Below are 14,151 nucleotides of genomic sequence, written 5' to 3'. Positions count from 1 at the left end.
AACCATTTTGTGTATTTTCTGGTCTAAACTAGTATCTTACTCAACTGTTGTTATAGTCTATGTAAGTGTTATTGTATGTACATTCCTGAACAAGAACTAATGACCATGACAATGCATTCTGTTCTGTATAATTTCTCTCCCTGTGCTTAGCCTACTCAGCTCTTGGGCCCAGATCTGGGGCCTGATTCAACTCTTATTCAAGTAAATGGGAATCTTTACACAGACTTGAATGGGAGTTGGATAGGGCCCCTGCTGTAGAGTTTACCCTCGCACTCTAGAATGTTTTCCCAGTGCGGAAGTGGGCAGCATTTTGGCTCCACCCCACTATCCTCCAGATGGCAAGGGGCCAGCTTCACCTTTTCAAGAGCTGCATTAACTTAGGCCCAGATCCTCAATGGTATTTAGGCGCCCAACTCCCATTGAAATCTGTGGGAGTTTGGTGTCTAAATACCTTTGAGAATCCATGCACTACTTTCTCCCTGGAGCAATAGAGAGATGGAAGAGGAATCGTGACTCCCTGAAACTTTCCAGGTTTGCTTCTGAGGTAGAGCAAGTTACACACCACCCTCTACTCCAGGCTGAACCTAAAGGCTCAATCTAGCCCCCTAACACTAATAAATACAACAATTAAGTGTAATTAAAATACCCTCTGGCTTTACAATAAATAATACATCTTATCAGCCTGAAAATCTCAGACATGATCACTGCAATAATTAAAAGGAATAAGAAAACCAAACCAACCAAGTGTGCCACCCCAAAGGCTTATAAAATAGGTTTTTAAATAATATCAAGGTAACTGCTCCATGTCATGTCCTCAGAACCCTGGAATAAACCTGGAGCCTTCCTGATCCACAGTTTCCTTTTCTTTTATGCTTTTGAAGGAAATGACTAGATTTTAAGGGGTTTTGTGTTTACCAGAATGGCTCTGTCCTCTTGCATTTTAGAAGCTTAAAATGTACACCTCTACCTCGATATAACACTCTCCTTGGGAGCCAAAAAATCTTACCGCGTTATAGGTGAAACCGTGTTATATTGCTTTGATCCACCAGAGTGTGCAGCCCCCCCACCCCCAGCACTGCTTTACCGCGTTATATCCAAATTCGTTTTATATCGGGTGGCGTTATATCGTGGTAGTGGTGTATTTGATTTCAAGATAATGGCTAACAGCTCATTGCTGGATGGATGGGTGGAAACATTAAACTCAGACAATCATCAGAAGGTTGACTTGCATGTAGTAATCCTATTAGTTCAAATTTTATAAAATTGTTGGTTTTTTTCACGCTTCAAAAAAGCATATCCAGGGCTATAAGTTCATAGTCGTACTAAATAACCCTTTACTACATCATAGCTGTGATATGACTGTTTTATTAGGTGGTGGTGGGAATGTATAACTATCTCAGAATTATTATATCATAATAGTAAATAACAATACTTTGCATTTCTATAGCATCTTTCATCTGGAGGATCTCAAAGCACTTAAAAACTTTGTTAAATTAAAGCTCACTACACCCTTGTGACATAGATTCATAGATTGTAAAGCTGGAAGGGACCTCAAGAGGTCATCGAGTCCAGTCCCCTGCCCTCATGGCAGGACCAAATACTATCTAGACAATCCCTGATAGCCATTTATCTAACCTACTCTTAAATATCCCCAGAGATGGAGATTCCGCCACCTCCCTAGGCAGTTTATTCCAGTGTTTAACCACCCTGACAGTTAGGAACTTTTTCCTAATGTCCAACCTAAATCTCCCGTGCTGCAGTTTAAGCCCATTGCTTCTTGTTCTATCCTTAGAGGCTAAGCTGAACACGTTTTCTCCCTCCTCCTTATGACACCGTTTTAGATACCTGAAAACTGCTATCATGTCCCCTCTCAGTCTTCACTTTTCCAAACTAAACAAGCCCAATTCTTTCAGCCTTCCTTCATAGGTCATGTTCTCTAGACCTTTAATCATTCTTGTTGCTCTTCTCCGGACCCTCTCCAATTTCTCCACATCTTTCTTGAAATGAGGTGCCCAGAACTGGACACAATACTCCAGTTGAGGCCTAAACAGCGCAGAGTAGAGCGGAAGAATGATTTCTCGTGTCTTGCTCACAACACACCTGTTAATGCATCTCAGAATCATGTTTGCTTTTTTTGCAACAGCATCACACTGTTGACTCATATTTAGCTTGTGGTCCACTATAACCCCTAGATCCCTTTCTGCCGTACTCTTTCCTGATTTCTGATAGTCTCTTCCTAGATAGTCTGATAGTCTCTTCCTAGATAGTCTCTTCCCATTCTGTATGTGTGAAATTGATTGTTCCTTCCTAAGTGGAGCACTTTGCATTTGTCTTTATTAAACTTCATCCTGTTTACCTCAGGACATTTCTCCAATTTGTCCAGATCATTTTGAATTATGACCCTATCCTTGAAAGCAGTTGCAAACCCCCCAGTTTGGTATCATCTGCAAACTTAATAAGTGTACTTTCTATGCCAATATCTAAGTCGTTGTGAAGATATTGAACAGAGCTAGTCCCAAAACAGACCCCTGCGGAATCCCACTTGTTATACCTTTCCAGCAGGATTGGGAACCATTAATAACTACTCTCTGAGTACGGTAATCCAGCCAGTTATGCACCCACCTTATAGTAGCCCCATCTAAGTTGTATTTGCCTAGTTTATTGATAAGAATATCATGCGAGACCATATCAAATGCTTACTAAAGTCTAGGTATACCACATCTACCACTTCTCCCTTATCCACAAGATGAGTTATCCTATCAAAAAAAGCTATCAGATTGGTTTGCCATGATTTGTTCTTTACAAATCCATGCTGGCTATTCCCTATCACCTTACCATCTTCCAAGTGTTTGCAGATGATTTCCTTAATTACTTGTTCCATTATCTTCCCTGGCACATAAATTAAACTAACTGGTGTATAGTTTCCAGGGTTGTTTTTATTTCCCTTTTTATAGATGGGCACTATATTTGCCCTTTTCCAGTCTTCTGGAATCTCTCCTGTCTCCCAGGATTTTCCAAAGATAATAGCTAGAGGCTCAGATACCTCCTCTATTAGCTTACTGAGTATTCTAGGATGCATTTCATCAGGTCCTGGTGACTTGCAGGCATCTAACTTTTCTAAGTGATTTTTAACTTGTTCTTTTTTTATTTTATCTTCCAAACCCACCCCCTTCCCATTAGCATTCACTATGTTAGGCATTCCTTCAGACTTCTCGGTGAAGACCAAAAACAAAGAAGTCATTAAGCATCTCTGCCATTTCCAAGTTTCCTGTTACTGTTTCCCCCTCCTCACTGAGCAGTGGGCCTACCCTGTCCTTGGTCTTCTTCTTGCTTCTAATGTGTTTCCCTTTATTCCTGTAGCTAGTTTGAGCTCATTTTGTGCCTTTGCCTTTCTAATCTTGCTCCTGCATTCCTGTGTTGTTTGCCTATATTCATCCTTTGTAATTTGATCTAGTTTCTATTTTTATATGACTTCTTTTTATTTTTTATATCATGCAAGATCTCGTGGTTAAGTCAAGCTGGTCTTTTGCCACATTTTCTATCTTTCCTACCCAGCAGAATAGCTTGCTTTTGGGCCCTTAATAGTGTCCCTTTGAAATACTGCCAATTCTCCTCAGTTGTTTTCCCCCTCAGTCTTGATTCCCATGGAACCTTACCTATCAGCTCTCTGAGCTTACCAAAATCCGCCTTCCTGAAATCCATTGTCTCTATTTTCCTGTACTCCCTTCTACCCTTCCTTAGAATTGTGAACTCTATGATTTCATGATCGCTTTCACCCAAGCTGCCTTCCATTTTCAAATTCTCGAATTCCTCCCTATTTGTTAAAATAAAATCTAGAACAGCGTCCCCCCAATAACTACTATGCCCATTTTACAGATGGGCAAACTGAAGCACAGGGAGGTTTGCCAAAGATTAGATGATAAAGTCAGTCACAGAGCCAGGAACAGAACTCAGCTGGAGCCTAACTATCCTATTATTGAGCAGGGGGTTGGACTAGCTGACCTCCTGAGGTCCCTTCCAACCCTGATATTCTATGATTCTATGATTAACTGTGTACACAACTCCCCCTGAAATCAAATGACTGGACAATTAGTCCCGAGGAATCCTGAATCCCAGCTTCCTGTTCTGACCAGTACAGCCTTGATCCAAAACTCACAGCTGTAAATGGAAAGCCTCCCATTAATTTCAATGGGCTTTGGATCAAAACCCCTGGGCGCTATCTAAATAGATTGCATTTTGCAGCCATGACACCACACTTAGTAAATTTAAAATATTTCTGGTTTGGAGTTTTTCCAATGAAAACCCAAAAAGTGTTGGTAGTAAATGTTAGTCATTTTTCCCCATGGAAAACTCAAAACATTTCCTAACTATATGTACTAATAATAAGCAATATTTTGTTTTAAACAATACATATATCTGCTAACCTTTTCAAATGAACCTAGCACTATGTCATGTGTTCTAAGCATCTGAGTTAAAGATAAAGTATTTAAGACTGTGATTTTATCTTTATAATTACCAGCAATCATCTGAAAGATAAACTAAAGATCCTATTAGGGGCCTGCTTGTAAATCAAAAAGGGAAGAAGCACCAATTGGGTTTGCTGTCTCCACTCAAGAGAGATCCAGGACTGGAAGTAGAGGGGCAGAGCTGTGTAATGGAAATTTGCGCATGGCCTATGTGTACATGCTTGAACTCAGCTAGTGCTCACTTTGGGGCAGGGGAGAGAGAGAAATGCAACTCAGATTATGGAGAGAATAAAGGAGATAAATGTAAGTCATTACCAGGAAGAGAATAATCAAATAATAGTGTTCTGTGTATTCGCCCTTCTCCCAAGGGCTAAAGTACTATGTGTTAAGAAGCGGGTATGGAATTAAACCACAAAATTCTGATCTAGATGCTGATTTTGGACACTCAGGGGCTCCGAATTGAGGAGAAAATGTGGATCTGGGGAAGTCCAGAGGAATTGCCAAACAGTATGAAAGATGGGAGTGTGTATTCACCATGCTGTGGCAAAATGGACAGAACTCTGGGTTCTAGTGTTTTAAATGCCCAAGCACTGTTGATTCGGCAGGCTCGCAGGCCTCCGCTTTCTGCTTGTGAGCCAGATAAAGAAAGCAGCTTTGCTGCCAGCGCTGCCCATTGGAAAGCTCTGCATTGTCCACTGCATTTGTAATTTGAGCTGCAAACTACTGGTCCTCATGTCATTCTAGCCAGCCTCACGCGTCAGCTGCACCATCAACGCTACATTAACCAACCCACGGCGGAGCGCGTGCGGGAGACACAGACAATGTTTTACTAACTGGTTAAACTTGTCGCTTGAGAACCTGGGCAACGAGGCAGGAGCAGCAGCAGGTTGGCAAGTACCAGGGCACGGGGGTTGGGTGCAGAGAGACGCACATCGTTGGCTTTCTTCTTCGGGCGACGCTCAGCCGGCTGCAGCCCCGCTGCTCTGCTCTCCGCCGGCAGGGAAGGTGACCTGGAAGCCATGGCAGCAGGCGAGCGGGCAGTTCTGCTAACGGGAGGCGCTGCTGCATGAGGGGGCTTGGAGGCGGAGGGCAGAGACATGGGATTGTAAACCTGCAACCAGGGCAGATGGAGAGACGGTCTCCAGCCGTTCGCTCGCTCCCGCCCGCGCCGCTTTCCTCCCCTGCAGCCCCGGTCCCCGCCGCCTGGCCCCCGCGCTGCACAAGCACCGAGCGGGGGAACCCGAGAGCTCCGCCACCCACCAGCCTTGCGGGACTCCCCGAGCCCCGCTCCCCTCCGCCGCCCAGCCGGGCTCTGCGCTCTGCGGAGCGAGGCCCCGGCGCCCAGCCCCCGGATCGCAGAGCGCGGCGCAGGGCGCCAGGCTGCAGCGCGCACGATGCCCCCTGCCGTCCGCTGGGCACCGACCAGCCACGTCTCAGCCCCAGCCGCGCTAAGCGCCCGTCTCCGTGCGGGAAGCGCCAGGGCCCTTGCCCGGCGGCTGGGCGCCCTGCTGGGGCCGGGGCTGCAGGCGGCCCCGAGGAGGGCTGGGAGCGCCCGGAGCCGCGGCGAGCTCGGTGCTTGCCGGGTTCCCCCGGCCGCCTGCTCCTCCTCTGCTCTGCGGCGGCGCCACCGCTTCTTACCTGGCAGCCCGGCTCCCGGGGACTCCCTTCCACCCCTAGAGCGCACGGGGGAAAGCCGGCCCCTACCCTGCCCCACTAGCCGGCCCTGCCGCAACCTGCCGGCGCGGAGTGGCTGAAGCCAGGCGCAGAGGGGATGCACCACCAGGCACTTCAGGCCGGTCCTGGAGGTCCTGTTCCCATCCCCCCATTAGTCTTCGGGAACGTGGAGTTGGCCAGGCAGCCGTATAGGACCTCCCCCAGCTCCGGGCTAGGTAGATCAAGTGCAAAGGTACCTCGAGCTGTTATTTTCTAAGCTACGGCTGTTAGGAAAGGAGGTAGCAAGAAGCAGCAGAGGGAAGTTTCTCCTCAATCTGCCTTCAGGAGAAATCCAAAATGAAGGAGTTAGTTAGGTTCTCTGTGTGAGTAAGACTGGCCAGTCGACCACAGCACACCTGGCTAGTAAAGAGACACCTCCGCATTACAGTATAAGGAATAGAAAGTAGGTTGATGCAATTCTTTTCAAAGGCAATTCTTCTTAAGTATACAGGTAAATATTTCAATAGGCTTGTACTGAGTAACAGAATTTAGGCCAACCTTGCTATTCTCCTTGATTTAGTGAATCCAGATTATTTTATTCTAGAAAGTTGAGCTAGTTACTCCTCCCCCACTAAATAATTATAGGCCTACTGAAATCTAGGAGACATTTTTACACATCGAAAATAGATTAGGGAACATTTAAAATTCAAGTGATAAACATCTCCAAAGATCAGTGGGTGCACTGAATATTGCAGATCCAGAGCACTAATCTAAAAACAGAGTTTGGTGCTTATTTAGAGGGCTAATGAGTCAGCACCCCATGTAAGATTGCCCCAATTAGGGGAAGGGCCTGGACACATTCCAGCAGAAAGTAACAATGATAAAGGATCTCCCTAAGAGTAGAAGATAAGTCTAATTAGCCTATATCACTACACAGTAGATAATTAAGCAGTGGAGGGGGCATAACATAACATATATAGGGAAGAGTCTGAAAATTAAGTGGTAGGGTACCAAAATTAGAACCAGAATGAATATATTAGATATGTAAACAGTGTGCATCAGATTCCCAAATGCTGCCATACCAGCTGTAACTGAAGTCAAGAAAAAAAAGTATTTAGATGTATAGTTGTGCTCCATGCCATCTTTCTACCCCAAAATTCTACTACATAAAGCCATCATGGCTGTCCCATGTAAAAAATAAATGGAAGCAACATACACACCTAAGAAAAAAAATGTTAGGAAACATTACATCCTAAAAGACCAACTAAATACTCTAACAACATGGTTTACAAAACAGCATATAGTCAGCAATTAATTTTCAGAGACACATTGATAGCTCTAACACATGCTTACACTAGGGTAAGGGCATATCTAAATGTAAGAACAAAATTATATTACAAATTTGAGTTGGTGGGAGGATTTTTTTTTTTGTCAGCTGGAGTTTAGCAAAAGTCCCATTGATTATATTTTTTGCAAACCCAGAGCATTTTAAATAACAGTTCAAAGCCCCTCCCCCATAGTATCACTGCATTACTTCTCCTGATGCAAAAAGATCCTATGCTCATGCTATTCTCTTTCAATAAAGGGTGTCCTGGATTTGCTCTTGTATAAGCTGTTCCATGAGTCAGTCATGGATTTTTAATTAAAATTTAATTCTGACATCCCATACATCATTTTTTTAAACAGGTGGGAGATTTTTAAATGTATGAATTAGAAACATTAAAATGCCCAAAGTCAGGGAATGATAATTACAAAAATTACTGGGCTGAAGAGAGTTCAATATAGATTATATAGGCTTTTTCACTGAAGAGTTTGATAGCATCACACAACTCACAGAATTGATTCAAGCATGGGAACATTGTTGAATGCACTGAAAATTCTTTGAGGGTAAATTTATTGAATTGAAGGAAGAAAGCAACAAGACCTAGGGGTCATTGCAGGGATTGTTATTTAATGTTTTCACTGATGACAGGGAAAGTTTAAAACATGTTAATGAAATTCAGATTATATGGAATTGGAAGGAATTACTGACATTAACCAGAACAGAGAAACATCAAGGGACCTATACATATTAAAAATTGGCAGAAAGTTTGGGTAAATGGAAAAAATCTGAAGTAAGTTTACAGTTTTAGAGAAAGATCTGGAAAACGCTGGAGCTGAAAAATCTAGTGGTGAGGATACCCAGGATGTGTTTGCAATGCAATAGCAAATATCAGTGAAAAATCCTATTGCAAGATAGGGCTGAATATGTAGACATTTCAAGGAGCAGCAAAGAGACGATGATTCCAACCCTATACGAGGCTGATGTGACCACATTTGGAGAACTGTATTCAGCTATGGGCACCTCATTACTAGAAGGATATTGACAAATTTGAGCAAATTCAAAGCCTATCAAGTGATTGAGGAAACCAGGGGAAGTGATTTATAAAGGAAAGATTAAAAAAGAGCTAAGTGGAACGTGTCTAAGCAATATTTAAAAGTGACTGCATTATGCAGGGGAGGGGAAGAGACACTCTGGCCGAAATTTTCAGAAGTGACAAAGTGGTAAGCATTTCCTGAAAAAGCAGGCCTCTAAATTGTCTGAAGTTGGACACTCAGAACTGGAGAAACTGAAAGTCCCTAGTCACATTTGAATGCATAGGCCTGTATCTACAAATGGAGAGTATACACAGCAGGGGCCCCACTCTTTCACCACAGGGTCTGAACAACTCCCACAGATGTTGTTAATAGGATTTGCTGTCCCCCGAGTTGGAAAGGAATTGCTTGGACTATTTAAAATCTGACTGGACAAGGTCTATTGCAAAGAACCAGCCTGGACTGGCAAGGAGAGGGACTGGATGACCTAACTGACCTTTTCTATCTTTAATTTCTAGGATTCAGGGATAGAAATGAAAATTTCAATTTTACTTTAATTACTGGGGCACTACAGCTCTAAATCAATCTCAGAGACAGCATGCACACCGTGCTGTGCTGACATTATTAGTTAATTGCGTTCTTGTCACAAGATCTCATGATGACCATATTCAAACATTGCTCCCAGCCATGATTTTCAATATTTAAACAGTACGTCAAGAATCCTTACCCAATAACACCAGTTTACATTCCATTCACATACAAAATTGAGCAGAATGGCAGGTTTGCTCTTTACAAAAAAGGCACAAAATAATCCTAAACATTTAACATTAAAATGCAAGGTTAGGCTATCAGATTATTTGGTATTTTCTCCCCCTTCCAAAATATAATTTTTCCATACCTCATGTTTGCTGCCTTTGTATGAAAACTATAGAACAAATGAGATTCACAATTCAATATGCTCTAATCCATGCATCCTTTATTCCATTACAACCACTGTGTTGCATTCTAGCAACAGTACACAAACTGCAATCAACCGCGATCAATTTTTACAACAATCTGAGGCTTACAGTACATTTAAGGCCTTTACATTTGGAAAAAATTAGACCTATAGTAGTAGTGTAACAATTGTAAGTGTCTTGCATTTCTGATGCATATTCTGTGCGATTCCAGTGTCAAAGAATCAAATTACTTCTAAACTAAAAAGATTAGTTCAATGAAAATTTAGTTACATAAATTCATCAAAACATAAAATGTTAATTTTTTGCCCTGGAAATCTTATAAAATTTTAATAGCAAAATAATATAGGGATAAAAACATATTTTAACAAAATGTATTCAATCATATACAAACCAGAATTTTGCAGTTTATTGTATTTAGACTTAAATTAAAACTACCAATTAAGAATCTATGCACAATGTAAATTCAAATATGTACAGTACTTTTAAAAAGTCTACAGGAATGCTTTACAGAAGGAAATGTTATGGCTCTTATTCAGACCATCTGAATATTAAAAGGAGTTTTCTATTAATGAATTTATACATTATTTTTATTAAACAAAAACAATTTAGTCAATTTTTCCTTAAGAATATTCCAGTTATATTTATACAGAAAATGGCTGAGAGGTTGCTACAGAATTTAGCCCCATGTATTAGTTTTGTTTTTTTTTCCCCCCCAGGAAAGAATAGGACATCTTAAATAATTTACTTGGGAATATCAGTAAGTTAAATAAAGATCACTAAGAGGAAAGACCTCATCACAATAACTTGCCAGTTACAATACCACAGCTAGAAATTTACAAAGAAAGTACTCCCTTAGATCGAACCCATGAATCGATTGTTAAGAACAAGCTGCAGTTCATAACAGTTGTGTTCCATATACTGAGAACACTGAAAAAAAGTCTCATAGGACAGAATTATAAATGATCAGAAGATAGAGAAAACTGATTTTAGAATATTAATATAGCACTAGATAAAAAGTGTCCCCATATTCAGCTAGTATCCCCTTGTCCTCCAGGGTAATGAAACTAAAAGTCATTGGAATTACAGTAGTTGACCATATTGTGTGCATTAGTAGAACAATTTCCAGATATAAAAGACAAGTTTCATCAGATGATGATTAGAACACCCTAAAGACCGGTATTTCTTCATAGTATAAAGCTATTACAGCTATCCAGTTAAAGCATGTGCAAAAACAGGTAATTTCTTCCATTCACAGTAACTGAGGTAAAATCAAGTAGGCTTCTTCAGGAGTTGGGGAGTTCATGAGATATGAACTGTTTTAGTCTTTCTAGGTATTGTGCATAAAGCTCTATGTCGTTATGCCCAGCCCCTTCCACCCAGAGGGGCTCCACTGCACGTGGACATCGCTCATACATTGCCAGGCCATGGGAGAAATCTATTACCTCATCTTCAGTACCATGAATTACCAACACAGGAGAGGTTACTTTAGATATCTTGTCAATGCTGGAGGGATGGAAAAGAAAGAGAAGTTACTCAGGCTTTTAGTTTTTACATTTGTAATACCAAAGAAAACAAAGTTGAATTAATCACTAAACACAATTAAGGAATATTGTATTTTTTTTAAAATGGATGCCCCCACTTGATGCCCCACTGACTTACCCACAAAACAGGCACAGATAACTGAGAGTGCAAGCTGCCCTTTTATCGCCATCTTGCTATCAATCTCTTCAATGGCAAGAAGTCTGTTCCCTCTCCTGCCTGGTCAAATCTTTGGCTTATTAGTGACTATCATACCAGCTAGCATGTGGACATCTGTCTAACTCAGAACCAACTTGAGCCCACCAATGCATTCCCACAGAGGATGAAACTTAAGTCACCATGTCTGAATTTGAGCTAGTGACCAATGTAGCCTACTACTAAGCTAGCGACATTCACTCCCTAATTCACTATGTCCCTTTGATTAAAAAAATCGTTTAGAAAGCATCCTTATCTATGTTTTTTACCCCAGAGATGAATACAGATTCTTTTAAAGGATTAATTCATTTCAAGATTAATTTGAAAATATAGTTTTCTAAACGCCAATATATCATATTTAGACAACAATTTACATATACAATTATTTGTTGCTTCCCCATCAAGTACCAGAATGAACTAAATATACTATACTTTTCATAACAGGTAAATACATCTCAATCTAAAAATATTTGATGAGTGTGGACACCAAGAAAAGAAAGGAACTATTTAGGGTGGTACAAGGGGATAGAACTAGAAATAAGGAGATGAAATTAGGAAAAGGAAGAGTTGGCTTCCTTGTTAGCAAGTTTTCTTAACAGTGATATCTATTATACTGTGGAAGAGTTCCCCAAGTGGCGAGAACTCCATCGCTCTGGACATCTGAAATAAGACATCAGAAGATCTATTGTAGTGAACAATCTTGAACTGACAGAATAACTAGAGTAGACAACTTTTTCCCACCTCTAATTTCTATGATTTGTTAAATAAAGTTGAACAATAATTAAAGGGAGTCAGGATTTTGCTATTCCCAGAAGAAGTAAAACATCTAGATGTGAAAGTGACTACACAAAAGTGAAGCTGTATCTATCCAGTCGCTCAAAATGAGTAAAAACCAAAAATATAGCCAAGCCAATGTGACAATTTATAAATAAATGTAACATTTTGAAAATACAGATAATTCAATTCAAAAATTTAATATGAACCGGAACAGAGAATTTCACATGTGTAAAAGCTCAGCATTAGGTGTACTGTGGGATTCTAGGTAACAGCTATTGCTAAACAAACATTTTGGTCTCTCTGCATCCCAGTATCTCTTCAAAACAGACTGTACAAGCTTAAAACAGTAAAAAGTTAAGTCTTTTGATTTTGAGATTAGATTCTACGTAGGAAAACATTAAATATGGACTAGTCAGGTTTAGCTTTTTCCATGTGGAATACAGATAAGGACTTTAAGAACATTAGAGAGAGACTGTCAATGTAAGACATGTACAATTGTAGTTTTTATTTGCATCCGCAGGTGAAGAATACCACAATTAAATGGCAATTTAGTTTAAAAAAAAGTCTTAAAACCCAATGGACTGCCGGCCACTGAGTAAAGATTTCATAATAGGCATGTCAGCTATGTGCAGTTATGTACACAAAAGGCTTTTTATATATCACTCTTACTAGCTAGCTACTGTTTTTAATATATTTTAAAAGCTGAGAAACCCCCATCATTGCAGCATCCAGGTAACTAGCTTAACAGTTTGTGAATACAGATGATGAATTGTCATTCAAGAAAAAATATTTGTATTTTGCAAAAAATTGGAAAGCATCCCATTGCCAACTCAGCTACGTGTAAGGCAGTATTTAAACTGCACATTAGCCTACTTGGTATTCTCAGCCACACCACTCTGCAGCTAGGAAATCTACAGAGATTACATTCTCATGGGGTCCCAACATAAAATGCACATAACAGCAATTCTCCAAAGGTGTATATAAACATATTGTTTCCTACAGTAAAGGCAGACAGCTGAGCTGTACACATTAATGAAAATGCACAAATGTTTATTTCCCTTGTTTTAAGTATAAGTGAAGTGAGTCACAGCAATGACCAGATCAGTAGAAGGTTAATAAAAAAATACTGTACAACATCTCTGCTGTCAAGCTTTAAACACCCCCCCCACACGTATTTACTTTTTAAACTGTTTGATTTGGCTCATTTAATTTAATCACTGCTACACAATCTTGTGAATAAAGTAATTAAAAACCTTAGCTTTTTCTCCTCTAGAAGTATTAATTTTAATCATAAATGTTAGAAATTAAAAAACTCTAAGATAAGAACAACGCACAAGTTTGAGAGTGAGATCTTTTAAACTACTAATACACCCTCAGTGAATTCACATTTTAACTTGCTGAGAAGTGTACTAAGGATGACGACTTCACAAAAAACTTGTAGCTCTATAAGCTTGAAGATCATGTATTTTAAAGAAGCAGTTGTCTCACTAGCTACAGTCTGCCTTCCTAAAACACTCTCTTTAAATGTTAGCTGTTACGATCAAGTTAAGATAAAACATAACAAATAGAATGAATTCCACTGCTATATCCTAGCTACAAAGGGTCCACCTACATGGTGAACCCCCCTCTCTCCATCCCCGCAGCAAGTCTCAGAGCCTGGGCCAATGATACAGGCTAAAAATAGCAGCGTAGACATTCTCGCTGGGGCTGGAGCCTGGGCTCCGAGACCCACCGCCTTTGCCTGGTTTCAGAGTCTGAGTGAGAACGTGTACCTGCCAATTTTAGCACCATAGCGTGAGCCCTGCAAGCCCAAGTCAGTTGACCTGGGTTCCGAGACTCATTGTCCCATTTTTTTTTTTGCAGTGTAGATGTACCCAAAGTCTGCAGCAGGTCACAGAGCTCAACTCTGCACAAGTCTCCATGGAGTCTGCTCATCTTCTCCCTTCCCCGGCTACAGGAAACTACTTGGGGTATTTTTTCCTCTCAGACTTTTGCATGCATCGTCTGAAGATCAGTAACACTAGCAATGGATGACAGTCTCAGAAGACAATGCTACTATATATGACTATAATGCTCAAATGAGGATCCTTTCTCTGGAAAAAGTTGCATGGAATACTTAATAGCAGACATTCAAGTCCCTAGAGAATCAGGGATGGCTTCTGTAGCTGCAAAGTACACTCTGCAGCATAGTGTCATAGTCGTAAATG

The 14,151-nt window shown here is 40.8% G+C and overlaps 2 protein-coding genes across 2 annotated transcripts in view; both read right to left on the bottom strand.

The window, feature by feature from the left end:
* The window catches only part of LOC123344547 (cell surface hyaluronidase-like), a 77,063-nt gene extending 70,814 nt beyond the window's left edge, over positions 1-6,249 (bottom strand). The window contains exons 1-2 of the mRNA XM_044980892.1: positions 6,105-6,249; positions 5,301-5,577 (exon numbers count right to left, since the gene is read on the bottom strand). Coding sequence (XP_044836827.1) covers positions 5,301-5,565 — 265 coding nt within the window. The 5' untranslated portion in view covers positions 5,566-5,577; positions 6,105-6,249. The remainder of the gene's footprint in view (positions 1-5,300; positions 5,578-6,104) is intronic.
* A 3,179-nt stretch (positions 6,250-9,428) lies between these two features.
* The window catches only part of ABHD17C (abhydrolase domain containing 17C, depalmitoylase), a 55,035-nt gene continuing 50,312 nt past the window's right edge, over positions 9,429-14,151 (bottom strand). Inside the window, exon 3 of the mRNA XM_044980894.1 lies at positions 9,429-10,936. Coding sequence (XP_044836829.1) covers positions 10,717-10,936 — 220 coding nt within the window. The 3' untranslated portion in view covers positions 9,429-10,716. The remainder of the gene's footprint in view (positions 10,937-14,151) is intronic.

The sequence above is a fragment of the Mauremys mutica genome, chromosome 11 (assembly GCF_020497125.1).
Source record: "Mauremys mutica isolate MM-2020 ecotype Southern chromosome 11, ASM2049712v1, whole genome shotgun sequence".
In the NCBI taxonomy this organism is placed as follows: Eukaryota; Metazoa; Chordata; order Testudines; family Geoemydidae; genus Mauremys; species Mauremys mutica.
The sequence above is the reverse complement of the archived record's forward strand: the minus strand, read 5'-3'. Positions and strand labels throughout refer to the sequence as shown.